The sequence below is a fragment of the Oryx dammah genome, unplaced genomic scaffold (assembly GCF_014754425.2).
Source record: "Oryx dammah isolate SB20612 unplaced genomic scaffold, SCBI_Odam_1.1 HiC_scaffold_23, whole genome shotgun sequence".
NCBI lineage: Eukaryota > Metazoa > Chordata > Mammalia > Artiodactyla > Bovidae > Oryx > Oryx dammah.
This window is the reverse complement of record NW_024070207.1, coordinates 3893621-3911292: the sequence shown is the minus strand read 5'-3', so window position 1 is coordinate 3911292 and position 17672 is coordinate 3893621. Positions and strand designations below refer to the sequence as shown.

At 36.2% G+C, this 17672-nt stretch overlaps 1 protein-coding gene across 6 annotated transcripts in view; it reads right to left on the bottom strand.

Moving 5' to 3' along the window:
* Positions 1-17672, bottom strand: part of DIAPH2 (diaphanous related formin 2) — a 968119-nt gene that overhangs the window by 719709 nt on the left and 230738 nt on the right. For all 6 annotated transcript variants that reach the window (XM_040266684.1, XM_040266683.1, XM_040266685.1 and 3 more), the window contains one exon: positions 1545-1684. In XM_040266684.1, the coding sequence (XP_040122618.1) occupies positions 1545-1684 (140 nt within the window). The remainder of the gene's footprint in view (positions 1-1544; positions 1685-17672) is intronic.

Sequence of the window (17672 nt, the reverse complement as noted above, 5' to 3'; positions counted from 1 at the left end):
ACTCATTCAATTAACCATTCAACAGAAATTTTCAGAGCAGTAAGTTCAGTATAGTTTGTGTGAGGAGGCAGTGGTGGCAGAGCAGGGTGGCAGGACAGGGACAAGGGAGAATCTGCCACTTTCACTCTCCTCAAAGGACTCAAATGTTCAAATCATTAAAACCAGAAGCATTCTGGAAAAAATAGCAATAGCGAGACAGCCACCTCTGAATAATTATCAAATCCAAATGCAAGTCATATCTTATGATTACCTTTTTAAACTATTTATTGGAGAATTACACTCTTCCAGTTATGCTGCCAAATGCATTACTGGTAAAAATAAATAGTATAAGATATTTCAATTTATACATAAATTCAAACAAAACAACTGAGCTCTAAATTATTTGCAAGCTTCTGTGGATAAGTCAGGGAAGTACTAGTCCCATCATATATTAGGAAAACCAAGAATAAAATGGAAATAACAGTTTCTGTATACTCAAATTTCTGAACTTAATATTTTAGTAACTCTGGAAGTAGATCCCAGAATATTTTCATATTATACTGAAAATCTGTTTATCCCTATAAAAACATTTTATGTGGAATGTATTTAACTTAAAAGCTTTTTATGGTTGATAAAAGTACACCAGTTATTGGAATCTACCACTAGCAAGAACTTCCTTAAAAACCTTCACACCTAGGTAATAACCTAAATGTGTAGATTTTTAAGGAATTTATTAATATTCTCCTATTTACTTTATTGGGTAAAATAAACTGATTTTTGCTATCCCAAATTACATAAAAGTGTGAATAAATATCTAAAACTTGTAAGAGAATACAAAATACTATTTACTTCTCAAGTTAAAAAGGAATAATATCAGACTTCCCTGGTGGCACAGTGGATGGGCACCCACCTGCCAGTGCAGAGATATGGGTTCAGTCCTTGGTCTGGGAGGGTTCCACATGCCAGTGACTGGCTAGGCACGAGCTCCACAACTGCTGAGGCCACCTCTGGAGCCTGCAAGCCACACTACTGAGCCTGTGTACTGCGACTACTAAAGCTGGCGCACCTAGAGCCTGTGCTTTGCAACGAGAAGCCGCCACAATGAGAGGTCAGCACACTGCAACAAAGAGGGGCCCTGCTCACCACAGCTAGGGGAAGCCCACAGGCAGCAATGAAGACCCAGCGCAAGCAAAACTAAAGTAAGTTTCTTAAAAGAAAATACAACAGTCGTATATGTAATTTATTTTACAAATAGATAATAATTGTTATCTGAGTACAGACTTTCATATAAATGTGGACATTTAGCCTCAGGACCCATATTTTACATAATCATTGAGGACTTAACCATCCAAGTAATACTTGTATTCTTAAAATTGCATGTTATTGGAGATCAGATTAACTATATATTTTTTAATGTTTAGACCTCATAATTAGACATTGTTTTATTAGCTAACATCAGTCATCTGGTCATGAAATCTTGAGGTTAAAATGATGTGATTATATTCCCAACAATTATATCTAGTACACATTGTATGAATCGCACCAAAATAGTAAAAAGCACTGACCTGACAGGATTGCTGGTTAAAGAAACCCTCAGAGATTCTAGGCAGTTAAGAAGTTTCTCATCAGAAATACCAGATCGTAATTCATGAACATATTCTTGTGAAGACAGGGTGCATTCATGTTTGCTGTTTTTCAGTCCTCCCTATTAAATAGGAAAAAAAAAAAGAAATTCTTTTAGACAAACAACAAGGTTTTATTAAAAACTTTTGAAATAAAATAATGCATAGAATATGTAAATATTTTACTATTAAAAAATGTGTGCAGAGTGTCAGGCATTTAAAATCTTTTGGTCATCTAGAATTGACATGGTAAAGACATGTATATACTTCAACACTCTCCTCAACCTCATTTAAAAGAAAATTACACTGATGGTGCTTATGACCCGAACAGAATATGGACTTGAGTAGCATTAATGCTCAGAGAAGGCAATGGAACCCCACTCCAGTACCCTTGCCTGTAAAATCCCATGGACGGAGGAGCCTGGTAGGCTGCAGTCCATGGGGTCACGCAGAGTCGGACACAACTGAAGCGACTTAGCAGTAGCAGCATTAATGCTTAAATTTAAAATCCAACCATTAGGATTAACATTAGCTGGTCCTCCTTTACTCGTAGGACATACATTTAGAAATCATTTTACTAAGTTTACTAGTTACTTCTATTCTATAAAATATAATGCAATACATTATATATAACCCAAATCTATTTAAATATGTCAGAATATCACCCTATCACAAAACCAAGTGAAAATGGTTATTAAAATCTAAGATAATATAGTCTCCAATTAGCATGTTTGTCTAAAGCATTCACCAGTTCCCAACTATTCCTTCCGAACTATGCTACTCCCATGCTATCGATTAATCTTAAGAAGTCATTAAATGCATTTATCTGATAGTGACTAGTTTTTAGCTTAATTTCCAATATACACAAGGTTATTTCTAGAACTCATTATCTCATCACAGCTTCTGAGCTTCATCGCCTTGCCATAACTATGCAAGTCATTTGGGGAAAAGGCTGGGAGAAAAACATCATCAACACATTCATGGTTCTAATAATTCATAGTTTCAGAGCCCAGATCTACATAATCATAACTGCCCCTTTCCTCTATTACTAATGTATTCCCCTGGATTAAAACTCTAGCTTGGAGCCCATTTTGTAAATTCATATGAATTACACTCAGTTTTTGCTAAGTACCTAAGCTAGAAATAGGAAAGCATTCTTTTTTCAATTTGATAGAATTTATGTCATTAGAGGATATAGAGTTTAAAAAAAACAATATGTTAATAATGAGAAATAGATTCCCTAGGGTTTCCTAATATTTGGCTTTTTATTGAAAATGCCTCCTGGTATAGAAATTGTCAATCATTCTTAAGGTATGAGGTTTTATTTTTTTATTTCATTAAATAGTAAATGTTTAAAGTCTGATAAAGTCTCATGTACAAACACCATTCTCTCACACCACCATAGTCCCTTCACCATTATAGCACTTAAGACATTGGGGCAGAGGTCATTGCGTGCATCTCTGTCTCTTCTAGACTGGGAGCTGCATGTATGCCAAGTGTCTAACACAGTGATGGCGTTTAGTGAGCATCAGCAAAAGTGTGCCATTGTGGAATCTGTCCATAATAATGACAGAACAAGGAATACAGTTTCATAGTTTCACTCCAGTTGGACAGTAGATATTCAGGAAGTCTACTGAATAAATCACCATATTGATGGCACAGTAAGTAAAACTATCATCTTGAAATCATTTTCACATTTCTGTAACTTATTTGCCCAGCTCTTAAGGCTACAGAACCACAACGACTAACAAGTAAACATTTTTAGTATAAAATTTTGCAGATCTGAAGTCACATTCCACTTTCACTGGACCCCCAAATTTATTTTCTCAATTAATGGAAGACAAGGCCATACTGATCCTACCCCGGAGGCTTTATATACACAGGGCTTATTCCTGTGGTACGATCTTTGTATTTGCTGCTTTTTTCTGCCTGGAAGACTCTGGCCTCTCTATTGCTGGTTCTCATCATTTATGTCTCATGCCACCAGTCTTCCCGTCTTAACACTGCACTTATCATCACAACATCATTTTAAATCTCACTTATCCTATTAGCTTTATATAAGTTTACTGCTTTATATACTTGTTTACTGTGTACGTCTCATTAAAATATAAGCTCCACAAAGCAGGAAACTTGCCTAACTTGTTCACTGCTCTATCTCTAGATAGTAACACAGTGCTTGGCACAGAGTTAAGTACTCAACATATATTTCTTGAATGAATGATGGATATATGAAGGGTGAATAACCAAAAAGGTGAAAACCAAAAAGGTGAAGGTGACCTTCAACATGCCAAAGCCTTCATATTCAGTTTAGTTTCATTTCAGAATATTACAGTTCTGAGACATTCCATTACAATATATTCAGATGCTGCTGCTCCTGCTGCTAAGTCACTTCAGTCGTGTCCAAATCTGTGCGACCCCATAGACGGCAGCCCACCAGGCTCCCCCGTCCCTGGGATTCTCCAGGCAAGAACACTGGAGTGGGTTGCCATTTCCTTCTCCAGTGCATGAAAGTGAGAAGGGAAAGTGAAGTCGCTCAGTCGTGTCCAACTCTTCACGACCCCATGGACTGCAGCCCACCAGGCTCCTCCATCCATGGGATTTTCCAGGCAAGAGTACTGGAGTGGGGTGCTATTGCCTTCTCCCAGAGATGCTAGCATAAGGTAACTTTAGATAGTATATGGTATGCTGGGAATGGCTCAAACTGCCACTAGGTATGCATCAAGACCCCCCCATTTACCTTCTAGGTAATCTTTGCTCAGATGACCGAATAGATCTCTATAAAAATGATTGCTCATGCTTGATTCAGGGGTAATAAATGCCAATCCCTCATATTTGTTATGAGGATTAAGTCAGACAATGCATATCAAAGTGCCCAAAACAAGAAACATTTCATATATGCTGTGGCTTCCTGTGTGGCTCAGTGATAAAGCATCTGCCTGCCAATGCAGGAGACACAAGAGATGAGGTTTCAATCCCTGGGTCAGGAAGATTCCCCAGTGGAGGAAATGGCAACCTGTTCTAGTTTCTTTGCCTGGAAAATTCCATGGCCAGAGGAGCCTGGTGGGCTAAACTCCACAGGATCACAAAGACTCAAACACGACGGAGCAAACATGCACATATGTATGTTTTACCACAGACAGAGTAAGGTACTGGGAAAACGTTAACTCCTCTTCTTCTACATGGTTGTGGGTGAGAGATTCTTTACAGAACCACTGGGTCAGTCTATCACCTTGGGACTCACCTCTCCCTCAAGTCCTAGAAATTGGTTTAAATTTCATAATTGAGGATACTCTATGGTTATACAGAATGAAAACAAACAATATAATGGAGCAAGACAGAAAATATATAACTTTATAGACCAAATGCCTTTTACCAAGCTTAGAAGGACTTTGGGGTTTTAACAGTAGTTCATATCTGAGAATTATGAAAACATGATAGCATAGAAAGGCTGGCCTGGCCCTTAAAGACCAGCCCTGCTAATACTACCATTTTAGAAATAGGGAATCAGATTGATTTGCATGACCCTAACTGCAGGTAATTAATGAGGTTGTGAGGATAAAACACCAACATTCTGGTCCTTGGGTTACTTTTCTTCTTTAACTATATGTCACTTTTTCTTGACATTTCGTAAAGAAAAAAAAAAGCAACAAGTATTTCATTCTGAAATCTCTACTACAAAATGCCAAAGTATCTTCAGTGTAATCAATATGGTACAACATAATAGTAAAGAAATCATCTAAAGACAAATCAGTGCAATAGACTAAACTAATTCTCACTATATTTAATAGAGTTGTAATACAAGAATGGCTTATTATTAACATCCTGTTCTGATACTGAACAAAAGAAACAACTAGATAATGGATAGATAATAATGGAAATTTTAATTAGCTGCTCTGTACGAGATTAATGAAAATTACCACTGTGCCCATTTGATCTTTAAAAAATAATGCAGACAAAGTTAGCAATTAGCACACATCATGCTAGTCCAAAGCTAGGTGAACAAAGAGCTTTCCTAATTTGAAACCATTCCTTAATTTGAAAATCATTAGAATGGAGATACTTGTCAGTATGACTGTGTTTGTATGATTCTAAAACACTACACAAAGAACCAAAAGAAACTTCAGTTCACTTTACAATCATCCTACTCTAATATGAAATTTTCATATCAAAATCAGACATGCAATATTCTAAAAAGCTATTTTAAGATTGAAGTGGAGATATCACTTCTGATTTTAAATTTACTTGGTCTGAGTATGACCTGTTATTCTTTAATGTAAATACAGACTTACTTATAAATTGAGGAAAGGTTCTACATTCTAAGCTGTAACTGTGTCTTGCTGCAGGCACTGGGAAAAACTATTAATTATACACAAGTCTTTTCAACTACAGAGTGCACACAAATAACAATTACTATCAATGGTATAATCTTCAAATAGGAAGGACAACATTATTGTCATGAAAGCAGTAATATCATTATTCTTATTGACCATGATTTATAAACTCTAATGTAGTCAGGTTACTTTAGCTACTTCAACCAAGTGAGTGTCTTATCTTTGACTTCAGTTTTCTGAAAAAAGCAATGTCATAGATTGACATATTTGGAATTATATCTAAAAAGGGTCACAGCACTGTTTTTGAGAGGCTCCTGTAAGTTTAAATGCATAAGAAATAGAAAGCCATTTTCCTCATCATCAGTTCCATGAATTCCAGTAGGAAAGGAAACAAAAAGCATGTGCCCAATACAAGTTGATCTACATATTTATTCTAAAAGTGATGTTTCTGGTGGGCTATACGAAGTTGAATATGCTGGTAAAACTTTTGGTGACCTCTCTCTATTATACAAGAAAAGCATCTTGTAAATGGAAGCTATTAGAGATAATTAATTTATTCCTAAAATATAAAAGGTACTTTAAAACAAAAATATTACTACAACATTTCAAACAATTTATATGCAATTTGCACTGACAATTTAATTGCATGAAAATATATAGTGTAAAATATACTAATATTATCCATTTAAGGTCTGTGAGATAAAAACATATACAGAAAAGTAGTATCACAAGATAAATTCATATAGTGTCATTTCTCATTGCAGGACATATAGCTTATAATTAAGACCTTTTCAGAGGTCAAATGTAAAACACAGAATAAGAGAACATATCCTAACATCAAGCAGAATAATATCTGCATCTTTGAGGTCACAGAAAAATAAGAGACAAGAGGCCAGAAAAATTATTTGAGCAAATAATGGCTGAAAACAGATATCCAGGTCCACAAACTCCAGAAAATTCCAAACAATATGAACCCAAAAAGAAACAAAAAATGAGATGTATTATAATTACAATGAAAAAAGTAAAGGATAAAGATAGAATCCTAAAAAGAGAAAGATAGAAGCAACTTATTAGATACAAAGGAAATCCCATAAGGCTATCAGTAGATCTTTTGCAGAAACTTTACAGGTCAGAAGGGCGTGGCAAGATATAGGAATAACGCTGAAGGGAAAACTTGCTAACCAAAAATTCTCTAAATGAGGCAATCATTCAGAATCAAAGGAGAAATCAAGAGGTTTCCAGAGAAGCAAAAGAAAAGGAATTCTTCACCACCAAGACAGCCTTGCAAGAAATGTTAAAGGGAATTCAGTAAGTTAAAAAGAAAAGGACTAATTGATAATAAGAACACATACCTAAGTAAAAATCTCATTGGAAAACATAAAGAAATAATAAGCATAGTGGAGCAATCACTTACAAAGCAAGTATGAAGGATAAAAGACAGAAGGAGTAGTACTATTTTTAAAACCAGTAATTAAAGGATGTATGAAATATAGATGTAAACTGTGTCAATTAAAACATAAGACATGAGGGGAGAAATATAAAGTTTTGGAATGTGTTCAACATTAAGTTACTATTAACTTAATAGAGAATGTTATAAACTTAGGTGAACCTAACAGTAACCAAACAAAAATAATTACAGTAAATACATAAAAGAATATGAGAAAGGAATCTAAATATAATGGTCAAATCACAAGAGAATAGAGAATGAGAAGAAAAAACAAAAAAGAATTACAAAACCTGCCAGAAAACAACTAACAAATTACAATAAATATATACCTGTCCTTTACTTTAAATGGAATATTCTACCTACCAAAAATTACCTAAAATGGAATAAATGGCCTAATCAAAAGATATAGAGTAGCTGAACAGAAGAAAAAATAATGCCTTTCTACAGGTATAATAATAATGCTGCCTACAGGAGACTAACTTAAAACCTAAAGAAACTCACAGACTTAAAATAAGGGGATGGAAAAAGATATACTGTGCAAACAGAAATGAAAAGGAAGGTTGGGTAGCAAGATTTATATCAGACAAAATAGATTTTAAAACAGAAATAGTAACAAAACTCAAAGAAGGGCATTACATAACAATAAAGCAGCCCATCCAACAAGAAGATGTAACATGTATAAATATTTATGCACCCAACAAAGAAGAACCTAAATATATAAAGCTAATATTCACAGAGATAAGGGAATAAAGAGATAATAATACAATAACAGTGCAGGACTTTAAGACCCTACTATCCTTACATCAATGAATAGATCATACAGATAGAAGATCAGTAAACATTAGCCTTAAAAAACACATTAGACAAGATGAACTTAATATATATACAGGACACTGCATCTAAAAACAGCAGAATACACATTGTTTTCAGGTGCACATGGAACATTCTCCAGGATAGATCAAATGTAAAGTAAGAAAACAAGTCTCAAAATTTAGTAAGACTGAAATCCTATGAAGCATCTTTTGCACAAGGGTATAAAACTAGAAATCAATAACAAAAAACTGGAAAGGAAAACACAGAGATTAAACAACCTGCTATTAGCAACCAATGGGTCAACAAAGAATGCAAAAGCAAGTCAAAAAATACCCTGAAACAACACAAATGCAAACAGAACATTCCAAAATCTTTGTACACAGGAAAAGCAGTTCTAAGAGCTAAACTCATAGCAATACAGGCCTATCCCAAGAAAGAAACAAACCTAATATTACATTTAATGGAACTAGAAAAATAAGAAGAAAATGAAAGCAAAGTTGGTAGAGGAAGGAAATAGTAAAGATCAAACAGGAAATAAATGAAATCGAAACGAAAGAAAGAAAAGATTAAACAAAGAGCTGGTTCTTTGAAACTGTTAACAAAATTGATAAGCCTTTAGCTAAATTCATCAAGAAAGAAACAGAGGGGGCCCAAATAAAATCATGAATGAAAGAAAATTTACAAGCAAAAGCACAAAAACACAAAAGATAGGAGATTACTAAGAACAATTATACACCAACAAATTAGACAAGTAAAAAGAAATGAATAAATTCCTATAAACACAAAATCTTCCCAGATTCAGTCATGAAGAAATAGAAAATATTAATAGGTAATTACTAGTAATTAAACTGAATCAGTAAGCAAAGAACCCCAAACAAAGTTCTAGTCTAGATGGCTTCACAGGTGAATTCTACTAAACATTTAAAGAAGAGTTAACGCCTATCTTTTTCAAATTATTCCCAAAAACTAAAGAGGAAGGAGCACTTCCAAACTCATTTTATGAGGCCATCATTACTCATACCAAAACCAAATAAAGATACAACAATAAAAAAAAATCACAAGCCTATACCCCTGATGAAAATAGTTGAAAAAATCTTCAACAAAATATGAGCAAACCATAACCAACAAGGACCTACTGTACAGAACATGGAACTTTGTTCAATGTTATGTTGCAGGCTGGATGGGACGGAGTTTGGGCGAGAATGGATACATGTATATATATATGGCTGAGTACATTCACTTTTCACCTGAAAATATCTCAACATTGTTAACTGGCTGTACCTCAATACAAAATAAAAAGGTTTCAAAAATACTGAAAATGACAAAGTTTTGATTAATGGTCTTCAATTCTTAAAAAAAATATGAACAAACCAAGTTAAACAGTATATTAAAACTACATCACATACCATGATCAAGTGGAATTCATTGCAGGGATGCAAGCATGGCTTCACATTGATGCCAAACCATGTACCCCTACATTCAGTGCAGCATTACTCATAATAGCCAAGATGTGGAAGCGACCTAAGTGCCTCTTGACAGATGACTGAATAAAGGAAATGTGCCATATTTATATATACACGGAACATTATTCAGCCACAGAAAGAATAAACTCTTGCCATCACCACAACACGCTTGGTTCTACAGAATATTAGGATCAATATTATTATATGTAGCTCCTATAGAACATATTAGGACTAAGTCAGACAGAGAAAGACTGTATAATTTCACTTGTATGTGGAATCTAAAATACAAAATAAACCAACATACAAAACAAAATAGGAACAGACTCATAGAATACAGAAAGCAAAGTGGTGGTTGTCATGAGGACGATGATGGGAGGATGGGCAAAATAAGTGAAGGGGGTTAAGAGGTACAGTGTAAAAACATCGTCATTCTTCAGATTATACATACGATCTGTCTCAAAAGGATTTAACTACGATTATTTAAGTATAATTATCTAAAATGTTTTAAGTATAAGGTTTTCTGTAAGAAAAATTTTCTTGTTTACTTATTGAAGCTTTAACATATTAAATACCAGATTAAGCATTCTACCCACAAATTACAGAATCTAAGACTTCCCTGTAGCTCAAATGGTAAAGAATCTGCCTACGATGCAGGAGATCAGGGTTTGATCCCTGGGTCAGGAAGATCCTCTGGAGAAAGGAATGACAATCCACTCCAGTATTCTTGCCTGGAGAATGCCATGCGCATAGAAGCCTGGTGGGCTATAGTCCATGGGTCACGACTGAGCGACTACCACACACACACAAGACCATTTCAGAATGAATACTTAAATCATTCTTTCAGCACATGTACTATTAGAAATGTCAAGTACACAAGGAACCCTGAAAACATTTATTTAAATTCAGTGGCCCTATTTTTATATCTTCTGTTGTGAAACACCTATTTAATTTGTAGACTATAGAAGAAAATAGTTCATAATAACACCAAATAATTACTCAGTTAAACACAATAAATTTTAATTTTTATCACTGACCAAGACAAAAGGGTGCTATTTTAATAACTGGAATGTTGATCCCTAAACACTAAATTTCATTTCTTGTAAAACAACAGCCTTATCTGATCAAGATACTCTCAGAGACAGCAATAATGAAAAGTTAAACCACCATTGAAGGATTTGTTAGAATCTAACTAAAATATTTAATGATATTCAAAATTTCTGTAATAACCAATCAGTATTACATGGCTCTTTTCCATATCAAATATAATAAATATGTGCTTTACACCATACTTAAAATCTATTCATACTTGCCTTTTAAAACTAGTACTTATCAATTATAATGAACAATGTACATGGTGAATGGACACCCACTAAATCTTTAAAACTATAAAGTGCGCCTACTAGCATTTTTTATGAGACCTCATCACCACCCACTATACTTGATAAAAGAAAATTTAAGCATTATGTTTATATTTCATTTGACAGAAGCCCTAGAGATATATCAGATAATGAAATCTAAACAGAGAAAAAGTAAGCAGGGGTTGCTTAACTCTGGGTCCCAATTCATGGAGCATGTAAACTGGAAAGGAAAAAATGACATCTTTATTTTCAGTAATCACTGACTTGAATTCAGCTCATCTCTTTCAATTACGAGTGCAGGCAACAGACAATAGTGGCATAAGTAGCACCTACAACTTGGTCACTGTGACTAATAGAAGTCACAGATACTTTCCTATGATACATACATACCACATTTTTGGTGGTATATTAAAATACCACCATTTCTTCAAATTTCCCCTAGTTATATGAGCTCACACTTTGTCCTGGTATTTAACAAATCTTTTAAAGAAAGCCCATTACTGTCTAGATTTTTTAATTAAACATTTTGAGATAATTTAAATATGCATCCAGTTATAACAAAAATGTGCAGAGCCTCTGTTTTCACCCGGTGATGATGTCTTGCAAAACTATATTACAGTATCTCAACTGGGATACTGACATTGAGGAAACCACCTATTTCTAATGAGAGTTCCTTAGTTTATCTTGCACTTGCATGTATGTGTGTGTATGTGTGTATTTTAGTTCTTTGCAACTTGATCACCTGTAGATTCCTGTAGTGAAAGTGTTAGCCATTCAGTCGTGTTCTACTCTTTGTGACACCATGGACTTTAGCCTGCCAGGGTCCTCTGCCCATGGACTTTCCCTTGCAAGAATATTTGAGTAGGTTGCCATTCCCTTCTCCAGGGGATCTTCCTGACCCAGGGATCAATCCCAGATCTCCTGCACTGCAGGCAGATTCTTCCATCTGATTCACGAGGTTCATGTATCCCACCACCAAAGTCAAGACACAGAATAATCCCATTGCCACAAGGATGCCTCATTTTGCCCTTTTATAACCACAACCCTCCCCTCCTAGCAACCACTAATCTATTCTCCATTTCTGTAATTTTGTCCTTTCAAGAATGTCATATAAAGGCAATTATACGGAAAACTTTTGGCATGGGTTTTTTCCACTTAGCATAATGCACTGGAGAGTCATACAAAAATTCCAGATATCAACAGTTTATTCCTGTTTATTGCCAAGAAATAGCCCATGGTATGGATATACTATAGTTATTTAGCCATTCACCCATTGAGGACATTTGGGTTGTTTCCAGTTTTTTTTTTAGTTTAGGGGTTTTTGAGGGGAATGGGCAGTGCTGGGTCTTCATTTCTGTGCACAGGTTTCTCGTGGCTGCTCATAGGCTCTCTCTAGTTGCAACAAGCAAGGCCTACTCTAGTTGTGGTGCAGAGCTTCTCATTGCGGTGGCTTCTCTTTTTGTGGAGCATGGGCTTTAGGGCACTCGGGCTCAGTAGCTGGTGGCGCATGGGCTTAGTTGCCCCGAGCATGTGGGATCTTAGTTCCCGGACCAGGGATGGAACCTATGGCCCTTACATTGGCAGATGGATTCTTAACTGCTGGACCACCAGGGAAGCCCTTGTTTCCAATTTCGGTCTATTATGAATAAAACAGCTACGAACTCCAAGCTCAGATTTTTGTGCAAATGTAAGTTTCTATTTCTCTGGAATGTGTCATAAACTTTAAAAAATACTTTGATAAGTATATTTTAATATAGTTTCCTTTTTAATCCTATGTAGTTTGGGTTGTGGGCTTCCCAGGTGGCTCAGTGGTAAAGAATCCGCCTGCCAATGCAGGAAGTGCAAGTTCAATCCCTGGATCAGGAAGATCCCCTGGAAGTACGCATGGCAACCCGCTTCAGTTTTCTTGCCTGGAGAATGGACAGGCAATGCCTTGTCCTGCTATGGACAGAGGAGCCTGGCAGGCTCGCAAAAGAGTCAGATATGACTTGGCAACTAAATAACAACAATTTGTGTTTTACATTTAAAAACATGATTCTGAAAAGGTTCCCATAGGCTCACCAGACTGTCAGAGGGGTTCATGGTACAAAACAAGTTAAGAACCCTTACAGTTATTTGTTTCCTCTATTTTGTACTGCTATTACATTGACTCAAAAAGCATAAAACCCTTTCAAATAGAAAAGCCTCATCTATGCAAAAACAAGAAAATGTGCAAAATTTGACCGATGATGATGTCCAATAAGATAACCAGCGTATTTGGCATAGCCAATTTCTTCATGTACCATTTCAAGATGAGAATAATAGGGAATGCTTCATCAGCATTTGTTATGTCAGGCAAAGACTATATTTAGGCATAAGATATTTAGATATTTAAGATACTCAGAAAACAAATTTAAGGTTATGGAAAGGGAAGCGGGGGAGGGATAAATTGGCAATTTGAGAATAACAGATGCACATTACTATATATAAAATAGATAATGAACAAGGACCTACTACTGTATAGCACTGAGAAAATCCACCAATCCTAATGAGAGTTCTTAGTGTAACTTGCACCTGTGTGTGTGTGTGTGTGTGTGTGTGTGTATTTTAGTTCTTTGCAACTTTATCTGTAGGCTCATATAGCACAGGGAACTATATTTAATCTTATGAAAACATATAATGGAAAGGAATCTGAAAAATATATAGAGATAGGCAGACAGACATGTACATCTGAAACACAGCAAATCAATTACACTTCGATTAAATTTTTTAATTAAAAAAAGATATTTAAGTATGTTTACACTCCCTGCTTTATAAAAGTTTCCTATAGCCTAGAATAAACTATATCTTAAGTAGTTAATGAAGCTATAAATTGTAAATGAAAAAAAAATTCCTTCCACAAAACAAAAAAGTCCCTATTATTTTTAGACCTCTAGCCTTGTAAACATTTTACTAACTGCTGTCAGCCAAAATGAACACGCTGAATCTTATTCAACTTGCCTACCTTTATCAATAGTGCATCAATAGTAAAATAATCAAGGCATAGAAAAACAAAGAAAAGTAAAAGATCTATGATTAACTGACATGTGTTTATGTCTTTAGCACTGAATGAGATTCATAAATTTATATATCAAAAAGGCCTTATATTTCTATAGCCAAAACAGCTTCAGAACTTTTCCTATGTATTTTTTCATCTAATACCAGGAGACAATACTGCTAAAACCATTTTTTTTCTTTTTTACATCTGTGAAAATTGAGTGATGGAGAAGTCATGACTTGTCTGAGACTATGTGACTAGCAAATTATTCTCAGAAACCAGGTAGAAATCTAAATCAGAGAGTTCCTTTTGGAAGACAGGGCAGAACTATTTTCAAGAAGGTACAATTTGCTTTCAATGTTGGATTATAACAAAAAGAGGAAAGGTGGGCAGAAATTTCAGAAATATTCCTTACCCTTAAAAGCTGTGTGAATTTAGTCAAGTTATTCCTTGACCTCCTGGGCCTCATTCCTTAGCTTCAAAACAGGAATAATATAGCATCTAACTTCAGAGTTGTTGTGAGGATGAAATAAGAATCCAGGTCAAATACAATAATGCCTGGTATGTAATCAACACTCAATTAATGTTTGCTGCCATTCTATATTATCCTTGATCTAAAGAGAAATGTCTTTAAATTGCCTTCATGAAAGAAATGCTGGTGTTATGAAATTAGCAGTTTCTGGTCACCTGATTCAGGTGATGCTGAGTTGGGCTGCTTATTTTTCTGAGACACTCAGGAAAGGATTTCTATCTCAGGTACACAATGCTATTTATCTTCAAACTGTATCCTGAGGGCCCACAGAGTTCCTTAAGACTCACAGAGGGAGCGTCCAGATCTTCTCTTCCCCAAGAATGAGGACATTTGAACATTTATCTGATTTATATATTTCTATTTCACCTGTGGTTTCTAATGGATAAGCTGCTTTGATGTTAAATAAAGTTTAAACGCACTGAGCTGGATGATCTCAAAGGTCCTGCCCTTTTGATTCTATGACTCAGAATATGCCACCATTTGTGTCCTAACACAGAAGCTTTCTTTTTTAAAATATAAAATTTTAATTGACTACCATGTTCTCAGCACACACGTTGACTAGCTAGCTAGGTTGTCGGTTTCTGCAAAAATATCCCCTTTTGTATATGATGTCTTTTTCTTATTAGAATAGCCCCACTCAACATTTTTGAGTTCCCATGAAGTTCCAGAACTGGGAGTACAGGTATAAGCCAAGACATACCCTTGCCATCAAACACCTTGCTCTTTGGGTAGTGGTGGCGGGCAATAAGCAGACTTCTGAAACAATGTGCTAATGCCCCAGCAGCAGATATAGGGAAGTACAGGAATTTGAAAGATAGATCCTCTGCTTTTATTTGGGGGAAGATGCTCAGGCAAGCTGTAAAAAGTGAGTATATGTTCAACCAAGGCAGTAAAGTTATTTTAGTCAGAAGTTATAATAAACACTGAGGCATGTTTGGGAACTTGCTGGTAGGTCAATAAATCTGGCACTCAAAGCTAATGTTTCTCAAGCTGGGTTCCTCAAACATACTCGTAATGGTCTCTGAGGTGTGTAAGGTAATTTTAAATTCTGCAGTTTCATTGCGTCAGATAAAATGATAAAACTCTCTATTAACTGAATTATTGGGGGAAGCATGTTATCCCCAAGTCCTGCCACCTAAACTCAGCATCCACATTTGCCTTTAGGATCATACTGTTACTGGGAAGGATGACTTTCATTATCTCAACCTAATGAAAACAGAGATGGCCTTAGTATAAAAACAATGCATTTGCACCAAATACAAAGAAAATGACATTGCAGCAGGCTGTCATCAAAATTATTTGTTAATCAAAATTTAACCACAGACGGAGTAGAGAAAGGGCTTCCCAGGGTGGCACTAGTGGTAAACAATTCACCAAGCAATCCAGGAGATGCAAAAGATGTGGGCTTGATCCCCGAGTCCAGAAGATCCCCTGGAGTAGGAAATGGCAACCCACTTCAGTATTCTGTGCCTGGAAAATTCCATTGCAGGGGAGCCTGGCGGGCTACAGTTCACGGGGCCGCAAAGAGTTGGACACGACTGAGCACACGTGCATGCACACAGGTAGGCACACACTGGGAGTGGAGAGAATGAACCTGCTCATCCTGTGGCACTCTAAGCTTCCCTGGTGCTCAGATGGGAAAGAACGTGCCTGCACTGCAGAAGCCCCAGGGCTGATCCCTGGGTCAGGAAGATCCCCTGGAGAAGGGAATGGCAACACACTCCAGCACTCTTGCCTGGAGAATCCCATGGAGAGAGGAGCCTGGCGGGCTACAGTCCATGGGCTCACAAAGAATAGGACACGACTGAGCAACTAACACACACATGGTACTCAAAGCACAGAGAACAAAAGTAATGCCACAGTGTTAACAGCAATTTAGGTTCAGCAGAACATAATTTATCACTTAAAATAATGTTAATTTAAATTTGTATTTTTCTTTAATATGTATATTTGTTGTATAAAGTATATAATTTCTACTGGCAACGTTTATATTTTATCCTGTGTTGCCATACATTTAAACAGTTTAATTAAAAGATCTGAAGTCAGGATTTCCCTGGTGGTCCAGTGGTTAAGACTCCATGCTCCCAATGCAGAGGGCCTGGGTTCCATCCCTGGTCAGGGAGCTAAATCGTATATGCCTCAACTAACTATCCCACATGCCAAAACGAAGACTTGGTGCAGCCAAATCAATATTTTAGAAAATAATATTTTAAGTCAACACTGGGATCTCTAAGAAGGCTCTTCCTTTAAAAAGGGTCTATATTTTGGTCAAATCTGAGAAACTGCCATAGGTGAGAGTAAGGCAGTAGAAGGATTTAGGCTATGGAATGACAAATGTATCTGTATTGTCAAAGATGGCTTGAGCTGGGAGGTGTGCAGAAAAGCAGCTGGGGGAGAGAATGGGGCAGATTTGTTTCAGGAAGAATATGATGACATGGTAGCTATTAACATTGCAGTTAGAAAGACAAGACTGGATAAGGGGGTTGTTTAGGACCTAGACTTACTGAACCTAGGGGAGTAAATGGGGATGCTGGGTCAGGTAAGACACAGGAACTAACATGTTTCCCACATTTTGGCAGCCCCTGATAATATTATCTGCATTTTTACAGATCAAGAAACTGAGGTTTCAAAACTTGGGCAAGGTCACATTACTAGTAAGAATCTGAATTTGATCCCAAGTATGCCTGACTCTGAGGCCTGTGTGCTTAACCATGGAACAATACTGCCTTCACATTAGTAACGATAAAGTTTTGTTCAAAAGCGGAGGGAGGTGGGAGGGGGGTTCAGGATTGGGAACTCATGTACACCTGTGGTGGATTCATGCCAATGTATAGCAAAACCAATAGAGTATTGTAAAGTAAAAAAGAAAAAAAGTCCCACAGAATATATAGAAAGTGAGAAGACATGGCCAAGATAATTTTATTAGTGCTTATATTTAGAAGCAGATGGCAAGAAGTATAGAGAAGAATATTGTATAAATTTTTAAGAAGTGAAAGGAAAAGGAAATGGCAACCCACTCCAGTTATTCTTGCCTAGAAAATCCCATGGACAGAGGAGCCTGGCGGGCTACAGTCCATGTGGTTGCAAAGAGTCGGGCATGACTAAGAGACT